The 27008-nt window shown below is 44.5% G+C and overlaps 1 protein-coding gene across 7 annotated transcripts in view; it reads left to right on the plus strand.

Moving 5' to 3' along the window:
- Nucleotides 1-27008, plus strand: part of LOC126284496 (aquaporin AQPAn.G-like) — a 91963-nt gene that overhangs the window by 30661 nt on the left and 34294 nt on the right. For 2 of the 7 annotated variants that reach the window (XM_049983460.1, XM_049983463.1), the window contains exons 2-3: nucleotides 19978-20132; nucleotides 20666-21205. In XM_049983460.1, the coding sequence (XP_049839417.1) occupies nucleotides 20968-21205 (238 nt within the window). In that variant the 5' untranslated portion in view covers nucleotides 19978-20132; nucleotides 20666-20967. Of the gene's footprint in view, nucleotides 1-19977; nucleotides 21206-27008 lie in introns of all 7 variants that reach the window. The other 5 variants (XM_049983461.1, XM_049983466.1, XM_049983464.1 and 2 more) reach the window with 3 other exon arrangements.

Raw genomic sequence — 27008 nt, forward strand, 5'->3', positions numbered from 1 at the left:
CGCGCTGTTCGTCCACGAGACTCAGAGGGCCATAGACACGGGTTCACAGGTAGGTGCCATGCTTCTTGACTTCCGCAATGCGTTTGACACTGTTCCCCACAGTCGTTTAATGAACAAAGTAAGAGCATACGGACTATCAGACCAATTGTGTGATTGGATTGAGGAGTTCCTAGATAACAGAATGCAGCATGTCATTCTCAATGGAGAGAAGTCTTCTGAAGTAACAGTGATTTCAGGTGTGCCGCAGGGGAGTGTCATAGGACCGTTGCTATTCACAATATACATAAATGACTTGGTGGATGACATCGGAAGTTCACTGAGGCTTTTTGCAGGTGATGCTGTGGTGTATCGAGAGGTTGCAACAATGAAAAATTGTACTGAAATGCAGGAGGATCTGCAGCGAATTGACGCATGGTGCAGGGAATGGCAATTGAATCTCAATGTAGACAAGTGTAATGTGCTGCGAATACATAGATAGATAGATAGATCCCTTATCATTTAGCTACAAAATAGATCAGCAACTGGAAGCAGTTAATTCCATAAATTATCTGGGAGTACGCATTAGGAGTGATTTAAAATGGAATGATCATATAAAGCTGATCGTCGGTAAAGCAGATGCCAGACTGAGATTCATTGGAAGAATCCTAAGGAAATGCAATCCGACAACAAAGGAAGTAGGTTACAGTACGCTTGTTCGCCCACTGCTTGAATGCTGCTGAACAGTGTGGGATCCGTACCAGGTAGGGTTGATAGAAGAGTTAGAGAAAATCCAACGGAGAGCAGCGCACTTCGTTGCAGGATCAATTAGTAATCGCGAAAGCGTTACGGAGATGATAGATAAACTCCAGTGGAAGACTCTGCAGGAGAGGCGCTCAGTAGCTCGGTACAGGCTTTTGTCAAAGTTTCGAGAATATATCTTCACCGAAGAGTCAAGCAGTATATGGCTCCCTCCTACGTATATCTCTCGAAGAGACCATGAGGATAAAATCAGAGAGATTATAGCCCACACAGAAGCATACCGACAACTTCTTTCCACGAACAATACGAGACTGGAATAGAAGGGAGAACCGATAGAGGTACTCAGGGTACCCTCCGCGACACACCGTCAGGTGGCTTGCGCAGTATGGATATAGATGTAGATATAGATGTAGATGAACAATCCCTCGAAATCCACTTCACCCTGTTTACCGCCTGGTGTAAGCAAAACTGCTTGATATTAACCCTTCCAAAACTCAGGCAATAATTATAGATTGTACCACTGGAGCCTTCTGTCTCCATGACGTCTACGTCACCATTTACGACTGTCTCATCCTGCTAGCTAACACACTAAAACACGTTGGACTAATCATCCAACAGAAAGCCCACAATAGACTAAAAGTATTAACTGGCCGGACATGGGGACTACACCCTTCCACTGCCCTCCATAAGTACAAATCTCTGATCGACCCATCGTTTGCAATGCAAATGTTGCATGGATCTCCGCCTCTCCCAAGCTCCGTAAGTCCCTCCACATCCTCCTACGCCATGCTCTCACTTCCGACATCCGCGTACTTTCCTACACAACAGTCCTTTAGTAACTCATTAACTTTCCACCTCGCGCACATTGAACACCTCGAAATATCATACAACATCTATAAACTTGACTCTAATAATAACTATTGTGCCCCCTCTCCTTTCCGATCCTGGTGTGCGGCCGCGTCTCTCCCTACACATCCCACCAGCCTTACACTTACACATCCTGCACGTCCTCTTCCAAAGAAATTTCAACCGTGTCCTTGTCTCGGGCTTCGAACTCGGCCACGACATATACTCGCCCTACAACCTCTGAATCCACACAACCCTCTCCCTCCTTCTCCTCCTCCCCCTCGCCCTCCCCCCCATACTACACTTCCTCTTTCCTATTGTCTTCCACCCCCTGTTCCTCTCAGATCTATAGATCCCAATACCAGCTATCCCCCTCTCCTTGTCCTCCACAGGCACCCCTGTGTCATCAGCACCCCTTACTAGCCATCAATCCTCACCACTCCAAATCTCCATTCTCTTTCTGTACTCGTCCTCTTTTACCCTTACAACCTACTGTCCTAGGACAGTTCCTTTTCCAGTTTTAGTGAAAGTGCTCATTGCTCCGTTTTTAATGGCCAGCGTATCTACGGTCACGTTTATTGTTTCTTTTTCGTTTTTTAAAGCGTTTTTCAAGAGTTTCTCAAGTGGTTTAACTACGCTGTCTGCCCACGTTTTTATCAGTGATTTTAAGCAATTAATCAAGACAGCATTATTTCACATACATTGTCCCATTAAATAAGTAATTTTAATTCATGATACGCCTGTCTCCTTGTTTTGCTTTTGTTTTACCATATACACTAGAGACATGTTAAACTGGTTGAAGAGTGGGTTGTTTGTACCAGTGCCAGTCCCACCTCGTCCAAATGGGGCGAGGGGGGATGCAAAGAACAGAGGCCCACCTGAGGACGACTGGCAGATGACCAGCCGAAATATCGTTGGATGAATTAAACAGCGATCGCAGCAAACCCGAAATTTGTTTGTAAATAAAGTAGTTGTCAACTTCATACGGGAGGTGAGGAGTGAAGATTGTAGCGCCGGCCGATGTGGCCGAACGGTTCTAGGTGCTTCATAGCCATCTGAACGATTTTGAAGGTAGTAGATGGCTCCGAAAGTTGGACTTCAGCAGGCAAGTTAAATGGTTTTGAAATGAAATAGTTATGCAGACGTGAAGAGGCTCGTGTAGGATAGACGAGCGTGGAGAGCCGCATCAGAACAGTCTTCCACCTGAAGACGACGACGGTAATGACAAACAACCAAATACTTGCGGTATTTTGCCGCTTATGATTTATCTTCATGTAGAATATCTGACATATAAGAAACCATCAAGGCTTCCGTTTGTTACCTCAGACTGAATGCTTTCGCGATCCACAGTTCAATTCAGCGATGAAGAAGGGAATGAGCCGCAGATCTCACTTGACACACGTGGAGGTTTGTTTGTCGTACGCTCCGACGCAAATAAGGGGCATCGACACGCTGAGTCAAAACAAGACTGGAATATAAATTAGATAATACGCGTTACGGGAAAGAGTCCGGAGCAAACAGATTAGTTACTGTTTCCACAAAGAACGTGTACGTCACTACGGATACGGTAAAAACCTGCACCATCAATGAGAACACGGAAAAGAGCAGCCGGAAAGTTAAGGCCAAATCTTCAAGCGGATAGGTGGAGTGTATCAGCTGTTAAGCGGCGGGCATGATGTCAATTTCTGGCTTGTTTTATTGCTTTCAGTAAAGTACACCGTGCTTCGTCTCTACTCCGCACATTACTAATACATACCTCCGCTGATAACTTTGATTATCTAATAAAAGCGAAACTCCTTCACGGGTCGTAGCTCATATGAGCACACGCAGTAAAGACTCAAGATTATTTTTAATACAAGAAGTCGCTGCGTCGTACACAGTTACACACAGGATGCCCAGCGGAGCCTTTCATTTCAAAATTAAATACGAGGGTTGCCCAGAAAGTAAGTTCTGATCGGTCGCGAAATGGAAACCACAATGAAAACCAGAAACGCTTTATTTGCAACAGTTAGGTACACCATCCACCTACTTTTCTACTAGTCGCCTCTCCAACTTCGAATGTTGTCTTAGTGTTGTATCAACTTGCCAATATCCTCGTCATAGAAAGCAGCCGCATGTGCTTTAGTCCAGTTATCTCCATTGGTCTGCAGCTCGTTGTCACTTCTCACCGGAAACTCCGCAGGAGCGTCTTCATTGCCCCTGCAGTGTGAGGCCGAGAATTGGCATGAAGAAGGAGCTGCTCGACAGTTGTGTTATGTGGGCTGCATGACACAGGCGAAATTTCTAACCAGGCCCTCGTACTTGGCGGGAGACGCTATTCCCTACACATGTTTACGTGCTAACTCTTCACTCAAAACTGAAAAGAACGACGCGACACGATCTACGGCCATACTAGAGACACTGCCCAACACATCTGTGCAAACCTTTACCGGATTTTCCCCGTGGCTTCCATTTTGCGACCGATCGTAACTTACTTTCTGCCGGGTTCCCGGGTTCGATTTCTGGCGGGGTCAGGGGTTTTCCCCTGCCTCGTGATGACTGGGTGTTGTGTACTGTCCTTAGTTAGGTTTAAGTAGTTCTAAGTTCTAGGGGACTGATGACCATAGATTTTAAGTCCCATAGTGCTCAGAGCCATTTACTTTCTGCACAACCTTCGTATTTCGAAAACTAAGATAGACGAATGCAACAAAAGGTCTGTTTACTGAGAAAATTGTCAGAATTTTATATAGAAGTAATACAGAAGTTTAGAAATAGTTCGAGAAGCTGCTAACATGGGCCACTGTTTACTGAGCAGCTCGTACAGTATCAGCGTGGAAAATTAAACTCGCCTTCAGCAAGCAGTCTTTGCAACCACATCGGAGCCCTTCGGAATGTTCACTATTCCCAGTAGGGTGGTGATGCAAATGAACAATGAAATTTGCCATTACATCCTGTAGTGTCTCAACGGAAATGAATTCCGATCCCACACAGTTTACTGGTTCAAGCTCATCCAGCGTGGTGGGATTGTTCCAGTAGTCAAAATGAGTCAGAACTGTCGAAATTGCAGGCCAATCCATCTCTGTGCCAGAAAATTTCCAATTATACAACGCAATGACTCTGTTCCCGAAATCTTCATCAAGAAAATGGAACATCTGATCCGTGCGATATGGTCGGCTCCTTCTTTTAATGAACTACTAGGTGCCTGGTAGATGTTCCAACGCTAGCTGTGTGGCTATAAACTGTTTCAAAACTGCAAAATAACGTTCACTAATGATTGTTTCTAGCGTGAAAAAAGGTCAAATAATGTCTCTCTTTGACACTGCAGCCCAAACAGTAACTTCGGGTAAATGTACTGTTTTCGTTTCAACACAAACAGAATCGCCAGTTTTGTTTATTGATGACTACATTGAGGCCAAATGGTGCGTCATCCGTGAATCAGATCCAGCCAAGGTGAAGTCTTTCATTATCAATCATTATGACAACATGGTTTGCACAGTCAGTCTCTTGTCGCGCATTTCCTACAGGTATGACCTGGTAAATTCGGATTTTGAATAGAAATGTCTCAATATTCTCTGCATACTGGACTGCTTTAAAGTAGTCTTTGCTGCAATTCTTTTGACAGATTTCCTCGGAATTGCTGTATAATTCCAGAAACGGTGGCGACATTTTCAGGTGTAACTATTGAGGGGACTGTTGGCCCCAGGCAAACAAGATCATCATACAGGCTGCCTGTCCATTAGAGTTTGGCGAAGAACTTGCGAGTAGTTTTCGCATCGTCTTTTTGGAACACTAAATTGTGTTGCCATAGGTCTGCGTTCCAGCTTGTGGTATTCTAGTACCGGAAACCCACGTTGTTCAATGGAATACGTGGTTTCAATCTCTTATTTCGGTACGCTAACCTCCTTTCACCTTTCGAAAATGGAAGTGGTCGCTCTGGGATGCGACGCACTCATTGTAGACACTACCTATTGCGATTACAGCGCCTTCTGTTAGCAACTTTTCCAACTATTTCGAAATACCTGTATAAAATTCTTACAGGTTTTACAGTAAACACACAGTTTGTTGCACTTGTCTATCGATCTTAGTTTTCGAAATATTTGATTTTTAAATCAGGGATTCCAAAACAGACTCTACAATTTGTGGAGCGGAGTGCTTTTTACCACTGACAGTAAACTTCCTGGACAAAATACGAGGGGCGTTCATTAACTAATGTAACATGGTCTTTCTGAAAGCAGGTTGGTTTTATTCAGTGTTCCAATACTCCGTGTTATTCCCAACTCTTTTGCCCACAAAATCCTATTTTTCAACACAACTTACATTCAATGCAACGGCCTTTCGTCACCTTATTGAGAGGGACTGTATACCTGTATAGTGCTACTCTACGGGTGGACTTCGGAACCAACGTCGTGCTGCAGCAATAACCTCTCCATCATCCACGTACTGCTTCCCGAGGGGTGCACCCAAGTTCATTTGCATTTCTGAGGCAACGAAGAGGCGGAAGTCGTTTCTTTAAGGTCTTGATGGTAATACAATACAACTCAGAGTTGATCGTTGCACCGTGAGAGAAGACACCAACTAGAACGACCCATTCAGAGTTCCAGAAGATCGTCGCCATGACGTTAGCTGCTGAGGGTGCAATTTCAACATTATCTTCGGAGGTGACGTGGTATGGTATCACTACCGTATTGCCGTTTTGTTTCGATTCGAAGTTATGAACTCATGTTTCCTCGCCTGTAGTTTCCTGAGAGCGGATCAGGGTGGGAGCTACACGCTAAATCGAGTAATGATATGGCTCGTCCAACTCGAAGTCCTGGTGCTGGAAAACAAGCTGGAAATTCTTTGTATATAAGGGAACTCGGTGGGAAAAAGGACGTACACTTCTGATGAAATAACTGAGATGAAACACGAAGTAGGATAAGCCCACTGGCGAACCCTAAGAGGCACCAACACATTGAATGGAAGTTGGGCAATCCTGCAAGTACCCTGTGCATCTAAGTGCCACGAGAAACTAAGTACCGTCCCGAGGGCAGAGTAACCCAGGTCCAACGTCTAACGCAACTGTCGAAGCAGCACCAGCGGCCGTGCTTAAATAGGTTCGTCTGATGCAATCCCTCGCGATCACGCGTGTCTCCTGTGTTCTGTCGTCATTCTAGAACATTCTGTCGTAGCTAGTCATGTAGCTCCAGCGCCCCTTGAAACAAAAACGCAACCTCTCTTGCTTTCCAGCACCCTGAATGACGGTAGGTTGCTTTCCTACACGTTCATGTTATGCAATCATGCATTTCTACTCACATCCGCGACCCATTTGCGACACTGTGACGATGTTGGACAAAAAATTGTCACCTTCAGCTTCTTAACGTGCAAAGAACTCGGCACAGATGTTCCTTCGTTGTTCTTGATCCTTTGTCAGGTGGCGAGGTACCCAGTGAACTCGCACCTTTTAGTACCCAAAATAGTGGATGAGTGTGTTGGCACTACCAATAGAGACGTTCAGCTGAGCAGCGAGATATTTCATTGTGATCCGTTGAATACTTCGAATGAGTGTGTCCGCAAGTCCCAACGTCGCAAGAATCACAGCTGAGTGCGATCGGCAGGAAGCCAGGTTAGCGCGACTTTATTGCAACGATGATAGACGCCACGCCCAATGGCTCACCGTGCTTTTGTTCATTGCCATGTCTCCGTAGACTTTCTGCAAGCGTTTTTGAATATCTGAGATGCTCTGGTTTTCTGCTAAGAGAAACTCAGTGACACCTCTCTGCCAGGGACGCACTGCTGTTACGGACGTAGTTCTGAAGGCTACGTACAGCGCCGCCACGCATCGGAACTCCTTGAAACCATAGGGGTTGAAGACGGAATATTCTGTGTCACAACAAATTCTACGTTTTTTCCAGCCGAAATTGGCCGAGAAGAAAAAGGTCATCGTGTTAGTCAACTCCATGCGAAAGCACACTAGTCAGTGTGGAACGCTGCAGATGGTGCAGAACTGGTATAAATCTGTCATGTGACCCTCCACTTCTGACGTATGTCATGGTACTGAAGTGGAGCGTATGTGCCAGTCGGCTGTAAAAATCACCGCAGTGTGATGGGTCGACGTGGAAACGTTTCAGAATGGCACAATGACCATGACCATACTGCGAATAAAGTTTCCTTATTTGTTGGTGTGAAACAAGGAATAATTTACGAAGACTCGCAGCCAAGTAACACGGCATAAAAGCAATGATCGTAAAATGATACTAACTGCTAGGGACTGAAGCCGAGTAAACTAAAATGTACGTGACAATAGGTTTGAAAGCAGGTAGGACCTGCTGCTCTCAGGGGCTGCGCTGCGATCGCAGTCAGCTTCCGGGTGAACACTACAAAGACAGATTCATGCAATAAAGATTTGAAAGAAGATAGGTCTTGGCTCACAGCAGTATATTAATTTGCATTCTCCAGTTGGTCAGACAACACAGAAACCGAGTAGCGTATGTCTGGAGGTGTGGAGTATAGTCTGATGCGTCACTGCATTGTCTCTTTCCAAATGATACAAGATGCAGAGTGCACAGACAGCTCATTGAAGCATTTAACCGGTAGTCTGTCTGGAGGGTGTGTTTAAGACTATAGGTGGTCCTATGACGTCTTGTGGGTGTTGTTCTTATCTTGACACGGGCCAACTAATTTAGGTTTCAGTGAACAGATACTAGCAGGTCTATTTCAACATTATAGCTGACTGAGCCGTGCACGGCTAGCGTTTATACATTTATTGTTTGTCATATATTTCGGTACTCCGCCTCGTTTTCTTATTCAATTTACTGGCGTCACTAACTTCCTGCCTTACTTGCCCACGAGCGGCAGCAGCAGCGCGTATCGATAAGTACAGTATCATACCATCTCTGTAGCGACAGATAGTATTTCCGGGTCCTCGTGTGTCTGGCAGTCAGTGGGAGACGGACTATCAGTGCAGTCGGGACGCAGCAGCAGTGAAGTCGACGGGGACGGAGCGCCAGTGCTCCCGATGCTGGCGACACACAGGAACTGTCCAACGGAGGAAGACTGGAGTGGGACGACAGTTGGTTGGTCGTCTCATCGGCCGACGTATATTTGGCCCTTTCACCGTTTCCGGGCCTGGGAAGTGCACCAATGAGGAAATCAGCGCGGCGCGTAGCTGGGCCGGGCCCACTGGCAGCCTCTATGTTGTGTCGGAGTGTGATGTTCCCATACTACAAGGTTCGTGGCTCACCCATCCTGGACATGAAAGTTGCGTTTCGACTTAATCTACCAGCAAGCCACGACTGTTCACATTGTGTCGTTTGGAGTTCGTTGTTGGCTGTTGGGATATTCCCGCGAGCAACAACGTGTGTTTTCAAGTTGGAAAATTTTATCCGCCCTCTTGTGGAGTTTAACTATAATTGATTATTTGAACTGAAGTGCACCAGCGGAATCTTCTGCCTTGTAGCCGTTAACGTTCCAGTTACCTGCCCTCGCCATTGACGTAAATTCAGGCAGTGTATTTTCCTCATCGTGTTGTCGCTGTCGAGCACGGTGTGTTGTTTGACAGCCCAATGTATAATTGGTTGTCGAAGCTACCCACAGGGCTGAGGAATCATGCCGACCCCACTGCCGTGGTCAGCTGCGCTAGGTTTCTCGTTTGAGGATCCATGGCGTGAACACCCCGATCGAGGTGGTCCCACAAGTTCTCTATTGGTTTAAATCTGGGAAGTTTTTTGACCAGGAGAATACGGCACGCTCACTATGCTGCTGTTCGAAGCACGTGCATACACTGCGAGCTGTGTGACACGGGACATTGTCCTACTGATAGATGCCGCCGTGCAGAGGGTAAACAAACTACACTTAGGGGTGGACATGGTCCCCATAAACAGATTATGCCATCCAGAATGACGAGATTGTCTAGGGAGTGCTAAGAAAACATTAAACACACCATAACACTCCCTCCTCCGTCATACCGACGGTTATTGCAGGGCGGCACACGCCGAAGTCAACTTTCCGATGGAACATAAAATTTGACTCATCTGTAGCCACTCAGTGGACGTCCATTTGTGGTACTAGCCTGAAAATGTCAGCCTTCATCGCCGATGGATGGCAGTCGGCATGCGTGCATGAGAACGAGGTACCTACTGCGGAGGGCCACACGCGGCAACGTTCGCTGAACGGTCGTTGAGGACACGGGGTAGCCTCTTGGCCCTCCTGGGCGGTCAGCTGCTCAGCAGTTGCAGGTCTCTTCCCCTGTACACATCTCCGCTGCCGATGTTCACTCCTGTTATTTACCACCCGTGGAACAGCAAAGCTGGCTCGTCGCAGTCTGAGATAGCGCCATTCTGTAAATAAATGTCGTGTGACCAGGGCCTCCCGTTGGGTAGACCGTTCGCCGGGTGCAAGTCTTTCGACGTGACGCCACTAGGGCGACTTTCGCGTCGATGGGAATGAAATGATGATGATTAGGACAACGCGATATCCAGTCCCTGAGCGGAGAAAATCTCCGACCCAGCCGCGAATCGACCCCGGGCCCTTAAGTTTGACAGTCTGTCGCGCTGACCACTCAGCTACCGGGAGCGGACGCCAGTCTGTCATTCACGGTATACTTTAACCCCGCTGCTGTGTCACGCGAATAGTTTACAGAATTAGCCATTTCGGAAATGCTTCCATCCTTGGTCCAAAAACCAATGATTATGCTCTTTTGGACGTCCGATAATTCCGTCCGTTTCCGTATTACCACAACGACTGCACTATTTTCCGCGTCCCCTTGACACGATTTACACACCCTCCACTGCTGCCACATGCCATCTGTGACTGGGCCGGCCGGGGTGGCCGAGCGGTTCTAGGCGCTACAGTCTGGAGCCCCGTGAGCGCTACGGTCGCAGGTTAGAATCCTGCCTCGGGCATGGATGTGTGTGATGTCCTTAGGTTAGTTAGGTTTAAGTACTTCTAAGTTCTAGGGGACTGATGACCTCAGAAGTTAAGTCCCGTAGTGCTCAGAGCCATTTTTGAACAATCTGTGACTGATCACTGCAAGTTGACGCCGAATGTTGGCAGTGGTCACGTTAATGAGTGCGGACCACGTTTTTGTCTGGAGTGTACTCTCGCGAGGAACCGTGAACGATACAGGAGTTCAGGTAGGATGAAAATGGAAGCTTCGGAAAAACGGTGGTTCAGTAAAGAGCTGAAGATTAGATGTGTAGCTCGGTAACCAAATTAGAAGTTAGAGAAAGTCGAATTGGTGAAAAAAGAAATTTACAGCACAACTCTACTAAGAGAAGGGATCACGTGATAGGACAATGTTTGAGGCATGAAGGATTCGTCGGTTTGATAACGGAAGGAAATGGGCATGGCAAAAGTTGTAGACGGAGACCAAGGGATGATTAACTAGTTTCATGTGAATTGTAGATAGTCGGAGTTGAGGAGTCTTGCACTGGAGTACCAGAATAAACTTGTGGGCCCTCTTCTTCGCTAAATGGAAACCATTAGACAGTATTGGAGTGGTGTCTCCTGAGGAGGGGCGATTAATTGCAAGGTGGGATTACGTAATTACATTTCCTCTCGAAAATGTAACAAATGGAACAACATTGCTCTGAATGAGACCTACCCTCCTCCTTTCTACTCTTACGGTTCATACGCTACACTAATATTGGAGGCAGTAGAGTCGTTTGCAGTCTGTTGCCGCTACTGAATCTCTAAACTTCCTCAACATCGTTTCATCAAAAGATGTTTTTTCCTTCGGGGATACCCAAGTAAGCTCGCGGACCAACGTTCACGCTGAACAAAGCGGCGTTAACTACAGTAGCACTACAATTTTGAATTGCTTAGATGTCTCTGTTTAATCCGACCATTTCTGGCTGCAGCACTCTTGGGATGCACAAGAGTCTTGCATGCAGACTCGGTTATTGGTGACATTCACTTTCCCAGCTCATAGTCTGGAATGAACATGCTGTCAGTGTAGCCGTTACATCAGTAGGAGTGCGACACACGTACAACTACTTACCTACATGCACACTGCGCAGAGCCACCAAAAGAGTGTAGCTGAGGGTTCTGTGTGCTAATACCACTCAGTGAACTATTATCGAGTCTGTGTCATCATGTCTGTCTCGTCACGTTGATGTCACTTTTCTTCCACTTTCTCATGGTCTTGATTTTTCTATGGTATCTTTTTCCAGGTTTATTCTGTCTTGCTTCATTAAATCACTCTCTTTAGTGAACTTCGAGTCTATCTTCCCCCCTTTAAAAAAAAGATCGCGTGCATTATATTAAACACTGGCTCTATTTTTTGTAATTGTTTCAATTCCTTTGCTAAGACTTATATTTTACTGCTTCTGTATGATCTACGTCCTGTAGAGGAATCCGCTGCTAAATCACGTATACCTGTTTCTGAGAAGACTGCGTGTGTATGTGTTCAAATGGTTCAAATAGCTCTGAGCACTACGGGACTTAACTTCTGACCCCTAGAACTGAGAACTACTTAAACCTAACTAACCTAAGGACATCAGACACATCCATGCCCGAGGCAGGATTCGAACCTGCGATCGTAGCGGTCGCGCGGTGCCAGACTGTAGCGCCTAGAACCGCTCGGCCACCCCGGCCGGCATATTCCTTGTTTCACACCAACAAATAAGGAAACTTTATTCGCAGTATGGTCATGGTCATTCTTCCATTCTGAAACGTTTCCAAGTCGACCCATCACCCTGCGGTGACTTTTACAGCCGACTGGTACATACGCTCCATTTCAGTGCCATGACATACGTCAGCAGTGGAGGGTCACGTGACAGATTTATACCAGTTCTGCACCATCTGCAGCGTTCCACACTGACTAGTGTGCTTTCGCATGGAGTTGACTAACACGATGACCTTTTTCTTCTCGGCCAATTTCGGCTGGAAAAAACGTAGAATTTGTTGTGACACAGAATATTCCGTCTTCAACCCCTATGGTTTCAAGGAGTTCCGATGCGTGGCGGCGCTGTACGTAGCCTTCAAAACTACGTCCGTAACAGCAGTGCCTCCCTGGCAGAGAGGTGTCACTGAGTTTCTCTTAGCAGAAAACCAGAGCATCTCAGATATTCAAAAACGCTTGCAGAAAGTCTACGGAGACATGGCAATGAACAAAAGCACGGTGAGCCATTGGGCGTTGCAATAAAGTCGCGCTAACCTGGGTTCCGGCCGATCGCACTCAGCTGTGATTCTTGCGACGTTGGGACGTGCGGACACTCTCATTCCAAGTGATCAACGGATCACAATGAAATATCTCGCTGCTCAGCTGAACGTCTCTATTGCCCGAGGCAGGGTTCGAACCTGCGACCGTAGCGGTCGCTCGGTTCCAGACTGTAGCGCCTAGAAATTCTCGACCATCATGGCCGGCTGTGTGTGTGTGTGTGTTTGTGTGTGTGTGTGTGTGTGTGTGTGTGTGTGTGTCGTTTTAACAAATTTCTTTGAAAACTCTTCATTATTTGTTCCGCGAATAATGATATCAAGAAACTTGTGGTATCAGTAATCATAAAGTGAACAAAATAATACTCAAAAGAATTACAGACCTTGGCTGCGAGTGGGCATCCATTGCAGTCATTGAGGTACGATGAAAATTTGCGCCTACTGGGATTCGACCCCAGGTGTCCTGTATACTAGGCAAATACTGTGACCACTGAGGCATTCGGACACAGTGGTCATTGAAGTTGTACGGGCTACCCTAGCACGCCTCCACTCAGACCCAAATCCTCATCTCACCCACACACACTACAAACGTAGTGCCCCACCACCCTCATTATTCGCGGCATTTCACCTACTTCCATATTAGCTGCTGGGCCATAAACAAACAAAAAAAAATGTGTTCTGTCGGAATGTTTCGTAAACGTTATTGAAACTTTTTTTTTCTTTGATATTTCTACGAAATCGAGTTTACCGAGTTTACTTTTATCAAGCTTGTCCCGTGAAATTTGACTAAACCGGATTTTTTATGGATGTTAATCAAGGTCAGACATAAATTTAATTGTATGGTCTAAACTGATTAAAACATCGATAGTTGACTATGTGAAGAGCCATTTATTTCGGTGCGGTACACATGACTTCCGAACCTACACACGAAATCTTTGTAGAACACCGCACATCAGAGCACACTACAAAGAACTACATTGGAACGCCTAAAGCCATGCACGGCGGCAACCCGCAACTACGCACTGCCCTGTGGTATCTCAACTTGTAGGCGAGAGCTGTCAACTTTTACTGTTAGACGTTTGCTGCAGTTTACTTATACAGGGTCTTCGGAAATTCCCGTTACAAACTTGTAAGACTTGTTGATTGGAGTGAGTAGGTATATTCCGAACTGGAACCAATGTCCAGAAATGTATCGTTTCCGTGCTACAACGATTTGAAAAGATGTGGGTAATGTAACCACTTTTACAAGTAATTTATTAGGCGTGACGCAGCACATCAGTCGTTACACTTGTTTCACAAATAAATGGCTCTAAGCACTATGGGACTTAACGTCTGAGGTCATCAGACCCCTAGACTTGGAGCTATTTAAACCTAGCTGACCTAACTACATCGCACACATCCATGCCTGAGGCAGGATTCGAACCTGCGACCGTAGCAGCAGCGCGGTTCCAGACTGAAGCGCCTAGGACCGCTCAGCCACCGCGGCCGGCAGTTATTTCACTGTTCCACTCATTAATAGGGAAACAAATTACTTGTGTACCATCTATTCAATGTCTTCCAGTTCGGGTCTCCTTGGAAGACCACAGCCAAGTCTGTTGACGGTGAAGGTATCCCTTCTTGACGCCGTTGTGTAATTGCGGCGAAAACGGTATGCGATGGAGTGAACGTTGTGGAGAAACTTCTTAACAAAGGCGAGCTTAGCAGTTCAAAAGGATGATGTCGGTGTATTTTGCAAAGATATACTCAACCATGTTTCACTAACACTCACAGACGCGAGAATGAAGGTCGACCCAGGTCAGAGAGGTAGGACGGACGTCAAAGGACATCAGCCGATCCGACGTAACCACTCCTCACCATGACTACACTGCTGCAAAACCTCCCTAGCAAACATGTTTTCAAACGGCTGTACCACAGAAGTAGTACATTCTGGGTACGGGTTCCTATACAAAATATTACGTACTCACTCTCCTCTACTGTTTCACAGTTTCCCACAGTATTTCTTTTCAGATAGTAAATACCATGTTGTAACGGGAATTTCAAAACGACCTGCGATTTACAAAACTACAACTTCTACGTGCATGAAGATATAAGGGCAGGGTAAGATACATTTTAAGTTGTGCATAGATCTAAAAAGTTATTTCCGAGAGAATGATCCAGTTTCGTAACTGTATGTATTTTACGTGCTGGCACATATAGTTTTGGGATATTTTTACAACTACGTTTAACATAAAATTTTTGAGAAACGCTCAATGTGGCCATACACAGAAGGCACGGCAAACATCCAGTCGAAATAGGTCCTACATTTTCACCAGCTTGTCTGTACGTACTATTTTTGCGATGAGGTATAGTAATATAACAAACGTCTTTGAAAGGGGAAGCACGTAGACACAGTGTTTCATAAAGACCTACAGAAAAAAGGATGAGATCTGACGACCTAGGAGGTCAGTGGAGTAATGAGAGATCCGTACGCCCTTTATGGCTGATCCACGGTTCAGGCAGGTTATCGTTAAGAAATGCTCTTACGTAAAAGTGCCAGTGTGGTGGTCCGCCCGTCTCTTGGAAACTGAAATTTTCGACATATTCTCGCAATTATGGAAAAACCCGCAATGAAACAACGAGCAAGGAGGCTAACAACAATAGAAAGACCATAACCAGCAACTGCACGAACTGGAACTTATAGTTGTCACCAAAGTAAACTTCTATTTCAGACGTACCTGGAATTTCCCGGATACATATTTATTTGCTTTCTATTATTCCAACTTCTCCCCCCTAACTCTGTCTCTTTCTGCCCAGCTCTTCGTCCATCTACCGTTACCCTCTTTCCTTGTCAATCTGTTCCTTTCCACCACTCTCTATCCACCTCCTCCTACCCCCTCCCCCTCTGCACATCTCCTGTTGTCCCATTCTCTGTCCATCTTTTTCTACCCCCCCCCCCCCCGGTCTCTCTGTCCTCCTCCTCCTCCTCCTCCTCTCCCTCACCCCCCCCCCCCCTCCATATCTGTATCCATGACTATCTTCCCCCTCTTGTCTATCCGTATTTTCCTCCGCCTTCTCTTTACTTTATCACCCCCACAGTTGCTGGTTCTTGCCGCCACGGCATTTCTTTCCGGATAGTAAATAATATGTGCATCATGTTTGGTTGAAATCGATCCAGGGGCTTAGGAGGAGTTTTTATCTGGGGTTTTGCCCACATGCGCACACCTCATATACAGGGTGCGTCGCTAACTATTGCCACCAAGAACGAAAGTATGATAGGAGCTGAAAAGTTTGTGGGACAAAAGTTGCATGGGACAATGGGGGCCATAATATGACGTTGGTTTTTTGGTGTGGTCGCTTCAGAGACATGAAAGTCAACTTTATTTTTTTAAATGGATGCTGTAGTTTGGTCTTTATTTTCTGATAGCGGCTATCGGGACGAATCCAATGATGTTTAACAGTAAGGTCTTTGAAGTTCAAAGAAAGTCACAAAGTTGCATGAACGTCCATTTACAGAATTTGTTTGAAGTGATGACCATTGGTATCAATGCAGTGCTGCAATCTTATCATGTAATGAGTGGTATTCTCTATCACATCGGCACTTATCGAAGCACATGCTCTAACAATTCTCTCCAGCATATCTTCAGGTGTGGTTGGAACATCTCTGTAAACAATGTCTATTACGAATACCCACAAAAAAATAAAATAAGTGCAGAGGCGTCAAGTCTGGCGAACGAGCCGGTCGTGACACATCTCTTCCGCGTCCAATACACCGATTTTGAAATTGTCATTTATAGCCATCAGCGAAAAATGTGACGGACACCCATCGTGTTGATACCACGTTCTGTTCCTTGTTTCTAAAGGTATTTCTTCCAATAACAGGGTAAGGTATAAGGAGAGACAGGTCATATACAATATGTACAACAACCGAGAGGGAATAATAAGAGTGGACGATCAAGAACGAAGTGCTCGTATTAAGAAGGGTGTAAGACAAGTCTGTAGCCTTTCGCCCCTACTCTTCAATCTGTACATCGTGGAAGCAATGATGGAAATAAAAGAAAGGTTCAGGAGTGGAATTAAAATACAAGGTGAAAGGATATCAATGATACGATTCGCTGATGACATTGCTATCCTGAGTGAAAGTGAAGAAGAATTAAATGATCTGCTGAACGGAATGAACAGTCTAATGAGTGCACAGTATGGTTTGAGAGTAAATCGGAGAAAGACGAAGGTAATGAGAAGTAGTAGAAATGAGAACAGCGAGAAACTTAACATTAGGATTGATGGTCACGAAGTCAATGAAGTTAAGGAATTCTGCTACCTAGGAAGTAAAATAACCAATGACGGACGGAGCAAGGAGGACATCAAAAGCAGACTCGCTTTGGCAAAAAAGGCATTTCTGGCCAAGAGAAGTCTACTAATATCAAATACCGGTCTTAATTTGAGGAAGAAATTTCTGAGGATGTACGTCTGGAGTACAGCATTGTATGGTAGTGAAACATGGACTGTGGGAAAACCGGAACAGAAGAGAATCGGAGCATTTGAGATGTGGTGCTATAGACGAATGTTGAAAATTAGGTGGACTGATAAGGTAAGGAATGAGTAGGTTCTACGCAGAATCGGAGAGGAAAGGAATATGCGGAAAACACTGATCAGGAGAAGGGACAGGATGATAGGACATCTGCTAAGACATGAGGGAATGACTTTCATGGTGCTAGAGGGAGCCGTAGAGGGCAAAAACTGTAGCGGAAGACAGAGATTGGAATACGTCAAGCAAATAATTGAGGATGTAGGTTGCAAGTGCCGTCTCCGGCCATCCTGATTTAGGTTTTCCGTGAGTTCCCTACATCGCTTCAGGCAAATGCCGGGATGGTTCCTTTGAAAGGGCATGGCCGATTTCCTTCCCCATCCTTCCCTCACCCGAGCTGGCGCTCCGTCTCTAATGACCTCTTTGTCGACGGGACGTTAAACAATAATCTCCTCCTGCTCCTCCTGCTACTCTGAGATGAAGAGGTTAGCACAGGAAAGGAATTCGTGGCGGGCCGCATCAAACCAGTCAGTAGACTAATGACCCCCCCCAAAAAAAACACAGACCTAATGTTTCTTGCACGAATGTGGTGTACTTCCTGACATTAAGATTTCCTTCGATGAAATGGGGGCTGACAATTCTGTCCTCCAGAATCGCACGCCGTACATTCACCGACCACGGTTTTCGCAGGAAACATGGATTTTCTGTTGCCTAATAATGCATGTTATGCAAATTAACATTTCCATTGTCGTGAATGTAGCCTCGTCAGTAAATAAATTAAAATTAATAAATGTCTCATTCCTCTGAATCTGAAGTTAAGCCCATCGGCAGAATTCAATGCGTCGCTTATAATCCATACCTGTTAATTCTTGGCGGAGACTGATATTGTAAGGAAGATATTCATGGCGATACAGAACACGAACAACCCTACTCAGGCTCTTGCAAGATTCCCTTGCGATTTGACGTGAAATAACGCAAGGATCTCGAACCACAATGGCAAGAGTGCCACTTTCCGTTTCCTCGTTACTAACTGTCCTTTGCCGGATAGGTTTCCGATGCGTTAAAGATCCGGTTGATCTCAATTTATTTTTCTGCTGCTGCTGCTGCTGATAATGATGATGTCCCATGCTCAGGAGCGTAGGGGGCGATGCTGGAGACCCGTACCGCTTTACTAGGCAAGCTCCTAGTGGAGGTGGTTTGCCATTGCCTTCCTCCAACCGAATGATGATGATGATGAGATGATGATGATGCAGACGACACAACACCACCCAGTCACCTCGAGGCAGGAAAAATCACTGACCCCCCGGAACCCCGTGCGCTGGAAGCGAGAACGCTACTGTAAGGCCACGAGCTGCGAACCAATGTATCGTACACATATTTCAATGTACGACGTGTAGGGTGAGTACGTTGAGAATATGTTTCAGTGTATATAGCTCTGAATTACTTTGGAATTCTCCGTAAATGACAAGCATATCGACTTTGTCTTCGAAGGAGTACATCATTCACATTTGCTCGATTCGACGACACCAGTCTTACCGTTTCTATTGGTGTAGTATTGCGAAACCGTCGAATGGTGTTTACATGTCAATGGCACGTTACATGGATACACCGTATTCGGCAAATATTTAGTATTTGCAGAATATACGAGAGAGAATTGTCAGAGCATGTTCTTCGATAAGTGCCGAAGTGATGAGGAATACCACTCACTCCATGATAAGATTGCAGCACTGCATTGATACGTTCATGCCACGTTTTTGACCTTTGTCGACCTTCAAAGACCTAACGGTTACACATAATTGAATTCATCTCTACAGCCGCTATCAGAAAATAAGTACCAAACTATAGCATCCCATATCAGATATGTTTCACACATACTTGTACAAATGTTTCATCCGTATCTCCAGCGAATTTCGCCCGAAGTTTCGTTTACACGCACCTCAAGTGTTTATGACGTCAGATCTTCTGAGCTATGTGTCGTACAGAGATATAAATTTTGTAGGTTCATCAGCATATGCGGATACTGCATGCGAAATGTGTGGCGAATAGAGAAGGTAGCATAGAAGTAATAAATTTAAACATGGTATATGATGTGACACTTGCCTGCATGAACATCGATTATGTAGTAAGCGACGAACTTTCATCCATCATTTTGTGGAGGTTGCTAGCGAGAAAACATTCATAAAGAAATAAAATTATATATAAAGTTTGCTGCAAGTCAATAAATTCTCTCATTTTCAAATACTCTAGGAATAAATTCTTGGTATGCGCTTGTGGTGAGCTACACTTCTTCTCACGCCCACCCCCACAACGTTAATAGGTAGGTGTTTCTTACCACCACAGTATTTCTTTCCAGACAGTAAGTGATATGTGTACCAAATTTTGTTAAAACCAGTCCACTGGTTTAGGAATTGATTTGGAAAATACAGGCATATATTTTTATTTACCGATGGATTTCATTTCTATCTTCATTCACGTAGAAGACAGAGTCTTGAGAAACCAGAGGAATAATTTTGGATCACCCTGCAGTTAGAACATTGAACTGTCTTTTGTGCATACTACTTAGGCTACAAATGGTAACCATTTTATTACCCCAAATATCTTTCGATTAGTTATCAAATCTGTTTTCAATCTCTGTTGTTCGAGAATCACGAAACGCAAGTAAATTCAATCTTCCTATTTACTGCAAAATATATTCGTTTTTTAGACGTTTGCCTATTAGTTACTGTTTGTAATTACTGAACTATAATCTAAACGCTTTGTCTTTTTGTCTATTTCAGAAACCGATTCACGGTAGCATCTCCGAAGGTTTTTGTTCCAAGTAACGTCGTGAGAAACCAGGAAGTAGCAGGTGACAATCACAGAAGATACGTTGCTGGATTTCATTCAAGGCAACAACTACTGTAGGAAGTATCTTCGTCAGCTCAACAAAAAAGTTCGGTAGACACACTGAGAAAATTACAGAAGTATCAATTAGAACACAGTACACTTGCCTAACTGAAGCTTGCTTTACTTTTCACAGACTTATTGAAGTATTTGATCACTTTGACTTTTATGTTTTATATCAGATATCTTGGCAGAATTATTCATCAGAAAAGAATTCTAGTAGCAAGAGGTTTCACAGTGTTTCATAAATTTCCTTTATGATAATTTTATGTTTCTTCAAAATGGCCTTTTATCCATAAAATTTGAGTGTCATTAGAGAGGAGAAAATCTAAAATTTCTAGCTACTTAGGGAGCAGGGAAAATTTCTTAGAAAAAGAAATAAAATAAGCAAATATATCTCAAGGAGACTCTGTAACGAAACAGATCAACACACGTCTCTTGCGTAAAGTTCCTGTTATTGCAGTATTCATAGTTTAAGATAATAGTTCCTTTTGTTTCAGTATTACTTGTGTTTAAAAGCATAGTATGTATGCTTCGTACTTCTATACAGTATTTTGTTGTAACACCGACATTTACTGACAGGAATCGAGTGAATTTTCCAAGAAGTATACTTTCAGTTTGATAATACATCCTGAGGTACAAACAGAGGAACAGGGAAAAAAGTCGAAACCATCGTCACGAAAAACAACATAGGAAGAATTACACAGATTGTGCGAACCAGCCTGGCTGTACGCAGAAGGAAATTACAGAATAAAGTAGTAGAGAAGAGTGTAAAGAAATTGCAGACAAGAACTGAACGTTTGGAACCGTTAACAGATTTAAGGAATCTGAGTTGAGATAACTCCAGGTTGGCACAGATCCAGTTTCCATAGCTGTTCAGGAAAATGGGCGGAATGTACTCAAAGCATGGACCACAGTGCGACACGTGCGTGACCGCTAGTGCCCTGGCAGACCGCCAGGGGCAGCACCAGTGCTCCGTTGCCACGGCCGGTCAGGAGTACGCAAAGCCGCCGCCAGAGGTCATCAGTGTGCGTTGTCCGCCAAGTCTCGCCGATGGCCAGAAGGCGCCACAGCGTGATGACGATATACCGGTGGATCCTTGCTGCGAGATCATCGTTCATGGTACGTGTCCATAAAAATTTTATTACAAAGATTTTTTTCCTTCATGTTCCAGCCATAATATACACGGGGTGTTCCAGGAGGAGCAGTAAATATTTTAGGAGGTGGTAGTACAGACTAAATAAAACAATCATGCATACAGAATGTCAAATTTTAGTTGGTCGTTTCTCCAATCACACTACACCATCCCTATCCCTTCCTGCGCCCTCCACTGCTCTCCCTCTGGCTATAGGTCAAGTAGCAATTGGCCATCACACGATCACCTCTGTACGGAGAAAATCGTTGCTCAACAATCCCTTTGAACACCTTATTATTTTCTTTAAAGCAACTGTTACGTATGCTACTACCTTCATCTGAGCTAATAATCTCACCATCCATGATTTCCCCACCCACATCGGCCCTCCTGTGTTATTTCTGCTGATCTCAATATTCAAATAGATCCCGTCCAGAACTCGAGTTTACAGATTTCCTCCAAGGTAACATTGTCCCTGTACCACAGCACACCTGTTCTGAAAGCAACATCACCCCAGATGTGACTCTAGCATCTCCCAACCTCCTTGGACATCTCATTTCAGAAAACCTCATTCGACTTGGAAGTGAGCACCTACCTCTCCTCCTCACCATATTCTACACACTACCCTACCCCACGCACCCCATCCCAATCTGCATCTAAAAGCTGTCCACAACTACTCCTGTGCCTACTGAGAATCCATAGATACCCAGATAGGAAGGCTAATCCAGTGACATTCTCCATGTCACAGCCTTCCTGCATCACACATTCTTAAATGCTGACCCAGCCTATATCCCTACAAAAGCCATGCATCCTCATCACCCTACTCTGTACTACTTCGCTTTGAATCCAGTCACTGATATCGCTCCTTGCCATGGGCTCACGACCAGGATGCACTCACATGCCACCAGCAAATACAGTGAGACATTAGAAATTCACCCAATGCCAGAAAACACTGGGACTGGTGCCACACATGCTTAAGACTCAACGCTACACTTCCAGTTACATCTTTCAAGTACTGGAAAGCAGTCCACTGACTTACCAGCGCCCATATAATTCCCCACTATCCAATCCTTCACAACACCCTTACCTGCCCACCGTAGCATAGCCAAACACCTTGCATCCTATCTCTCCAATATCCTGTCAATAGTTTGTGATCTTCAATTTTATTACCCCCAATTCCCTACTGTCTACAAAGGCACAGTTACCATAGTCCTATGCGCCATAAAACAAAACAAAACAAACCACACTCCTACCCCTGGCTCCCAGCTTTGGTACTTAAACAAAATACCAGAAACAGAATTGAATAGCCCAATCAGAGCACAGGGCATGAAATAAGTATTTCACAGTAAACACCACACTTCCCCTGTTCCCGAGCATATTAACTATTGACACCTCAAAGAATGCCCTGTCTCCTATCTCATCAACCTTGCAATACTGTATGTCACTATCCTCTCCACAGGCTACTGATTCGGCCTGTAGAAAACCTACAAAATCACACTTTTTCTTAAACTAAATAAACTACTGACTGATACCTCCTCGTGCCACCAGTCTGCCTCACCTCAGTGTTTAGTGAGGTCTTTGAATCCACCCTCTCCTGAAGCATCCACTGACATATGCACCAACACCATCTGCTTCTTGCTACCCAGTGTGGCTTCTGTCCCTCCTCCCCAGCTCATGAGCTGGTGCTCAACTTCTGAACCCCGCCCATCTCCTATCCCAACAGCTCAACAGCTGTTAATGCGCCATATTTGTCTCCCTTGACCTAGAGAAAGCTGAAAACTACATATGGAATTCCAGTCTTCTTTCCAAACTTCAGACTTATACACTTCTAGTCAACCATATCCACCTTATAAAATCCTTCCTACTCAACTGTCCATCCTTTTCATGGTTAACACCAACTCCCATACTTTCTATGCCACTGCCCCAAGGTTCCTCCGACTTACTGACACCCATCTCATCCCCCAATATCTGATGCTTCACACCATCCCTTACCTGAGACCTGAGCAAAGCTAGTCCATCAGAAAGTCCACATAGACTGAAACTACTGAAACGACTAAGTGGCCGAACATAGGGACTACACTCCTTCACTGTCCTTCATGCATACAAACCCTGGACCTACCCCTTCGTTTGCTATGCAGATGTTGCATGGACATCTGTCACACCCGAATTCTGTAAGTCCCTCCAGATCCTGGAATGCCATGTACTCCGCCTCGCTTACTGCATGCTGTTAGTTCCACCACAAGGATCCTCTATAAACTACTCAAATTCCCACCTCTCCTCCCTCACAGTGAACACACATGAGTAAATTACACCATCTGCAGACTCAACTACAACGAACCTATTGTGTCCCCTCTTCTTTCTAATCCTAGGGTGCTGCCACTCCTCTGCTTCCTCAGAAACCTCATAATTTCTTCATTGAACCATAGTGGGTCTTTTCCATTCTTTATCCTCTTACTAGCTACATAACTCTCCACACTACGATCTGCAATCTACTTAAACTTTGCCCATAATTCCTCTACATTCATCTTACTGGAACTAAGTGATGTCAGTTCACTAAGTGGGATGTTAATAAATGTTTATCTGCTCTATCTAGCAGAAACACACTTCTATCCTTTTTGACTGATTTATTAACTTTAGTAGTTGCTAGAATAACATCTTTGATCGCTATTCCCCCTTCCTATACTGAGTCTGTCGGTATAGTCTGGCTTATTTGTAACTAATCGTCTTAATATTACTCTCGGCCGGAATAATTAACCAAATATTCTTCTTCCTTTAGTTAAAATGAATAAACTTCTGTTTTTTATACGTGGTAATGAAATGGCGTTTTGATTATGAATCTAAGACACTACCCCGAGACCACGGATCCCGGTTTCGATCCCCGCCAATGCCTAAATTTTGATAAATTATCAGCATTGGCGGCCGAAGACTTCCGGCATAAGAAGTCAGCCTCATTCTGCCAATGGCCTTGTCAAAGAGGGCGGAGGAGCGGATAGAGGTTCAGGGCACTCTCTTGTCTTAGGGGTGGGAAATTGGCCCTAAAGGCGGAAGAATCAGCAATGATCAACGACATGAGGATGCAGAAGGCAATGGAAACCACTGCATTAAAGACACGTAACGTGTATCCACAGGACATGTGGTCTGTAGTTGAAGGAGTGTCATGATGATCTCCCCATTGGCAAAAGATCCCGGAATAGTCCCCCATTCGGATCTCCGGGAGGGGACTGCCTAGGGGGAGTTTACCATGAGAAAAAGATTGAATAATCAACGAAAGGATAATGCTCTACGAGTCGGGGCGTGGAATGTCAGAAGCTTGAACGTGGTAGGAAAACCAGAAAATCTGAAAAGGGAAATGCAAAGGCTCAATCTAGATATAGTAGGGGTCAGTGAAGTGAAGGAAGACAAGGATTTCTGGTCACATGAGTATCGGGTAATATCAACAGCAGCAGAAAATGGTATAACAGGTGTAGGATTTGTTATGAGTAGGAAGGTAGGGCAGAGGGTGTGTTACTGTAAACAGTTCAGTGACCAGGTTGTTCTAATCAGAATCGACAGCAGACCAACACCGACAACGATAGTTCAGGTATACATGCAGACGTCGCAAGCTGAAGATGAACAGATAGAGAAAGTGTATGAGGATATTGAAAGGGTAATGCAGTATGCAAAGAAGGGACGAAAATCTAATAGTCATGGGCGACTAGGAATGCAGTTGTAGGGGAAGGAGTAGAAGAAAAGGTTACAGGAAAATATGGGCTTGGGACAAGGAATGAAAGAGGAGAAAGACTAATTGAGTTTTGTAACAAGTTTCAGCTAGTAATAGCGAATACCCTGTTCAAGAATCACAAGAGGAGGAGGTATACATGGAAAAGGCCGGGAGATACGGGAAGATTACAATTAGATTACATCATGGTCAGACAGAGATTCCGAAATCAGATACTGGATTGTAAGGCATACCAAGGAGCAGATATAGACTCAGATCACAATATGGTAGTGATTAAGAGTAGGCTGAAGTTCAAGACATTAGTCAGGAAGAATAAATACGCTAAGAAGTTGGATACGGAAGTTCTAAGGAATGACGAGATACGTTTGAAGTTCTCTAACGCTATAGATACAGCAATAAGGAATAGCGCAGTAGGCATCACAGTTGAAGAGGAATGTACGTCTCTAAAAAGGGCCATCACAGAACTTGGGAAGGAAAACATAGGTACAAAGAAGGTAGCTGCGAAGAAACCATGGGTAACAGAAGAAATATTTCAGTTGATTGATGAAAGGAGGAAGTACAAACATGTTCCGGGAAAATCAGGAATACAGAAATACAAGTCGCTGAGGAATGAAATAAATAGGAAGTGGCGGGAAGCTAAAACGAAATGGCTGCAGGAAAAATGTGAAGACATCGAAAAAATATGATTGTCGGAAGGACAGACTCAGCATACAGGAAAGTTAAAACAACTTTTTGTGACATTAAAAGCAATGGAGGTAACATTAAGAGTGCAACCAGAATTCCACTGTTAAATGCAGAGGAGAGAGCAGATAGGTGGAAAGAATACATTGAAAGCCTCCATGAGGGTGAAGAATTGTCTGATGTGATAGAAGAAGAAACAGAAGAAATAGGGGATCCAGTATTAGAATCGGAATTTAAAAGACTTTTGGAGGACTTACTGTCAAATAAGGCAGAAGGGATAGATAACATTCCATCAGAATTTCTAAAATCATTAGGGGAAGTGGCAACAAAACGACTATTCACGTTGGTGTGTAGAATATATGAGTCTGGCGACATACCATCTGACTTTCGGAAAAGCAGCATCCACACAATTCCGAAGACGGCTAGAGCTGACAAGTGCGAGAATTATCGCACAATCAGCTTGACAGCTCATGCATCGAAGCTGCTTACAAGAATAATAGACAGAAGAATGGTAAAGAAAGTTGAGAATGCGCTAGGTGACGATCAGTTTGGCTTTAGGAAAAGTAAAGGCACGCGAGAGGCAATTCTGACGTTACGGCTAACAATGGAAGCAAGGCTAAAGAAAAATGAAGACACGTTCATAGGATTTGTCGACCTGGAAAAAGCGTTCGACAATATAAAATGGTGCAAGTTGTTCGAGATACTGAAAAAAGTAGGGGTAAGCTATAGGGAGAGACGGGTCATATACAATATGTACAACAACCAAGAGGGAATAATAAGAGTGGACGATCAAGAAGGAAGTGCTCATATTAAGAAGGGTGTAAGACAAGGCTGTAGCCTTTCGCCCCTACTTTTCAATCTGTACATCGAGGAAGCCATGATGGAAATAAAAGAAAGGTTCAGGAGTGGAATTAAAATACAAGGTGAAAGGATATCAATGATATGATTCGCTGATGACATTGCTATCCTGAGTGAAAGTGAAGAAGAATTAAATGATCAGCTGAACGGAATGAACATTCTAATGAGTACACAGTATGGTTTGAGAGTAAATCGGAGAAAGACGAAGGTAATGAGAAGTAGTAGAAATGAGAACAGCGTGAAACTTAACATCAGGATTGATGGTCACGAAGTCAATGAAGTTAAGGAATTCTGCTACCTAGGCAGTAAAATAACCAATGACGGACGGAGCAAGGAGGACATCAAAAGCAGACTCGTTTTGGCAAAAAAGGCATTTCTGGCCAAGAGAAGTCTAATAATATCAAATACCGGTCTTAATTTGAGGAAGAAATTTCTGAGGATGTACGTCTTGAGTACAGCATTGTATGGTAGTGAAACATGGACTGTGGGAAAACCGGAACAGAAGAGAATCGAATCATTTGAGATGTGGTGCTATA

This window comes from Schistocerca gregaria, chromosome 8 (genome assembly GCF_023897955.1).
Source record: "Schistocerca gregaria isolate iqSchGreg1 chromosome 8, iqSchGreg1.2, whole genome shotgun sequence".
Taxonomy (NCBI): domain Eukaryota; kingdom Metazoa; phylum Arthropoda; class Insecta; order Orthoptera; family Acrididae; genus Schistocerca; species Schistocerca gregaria.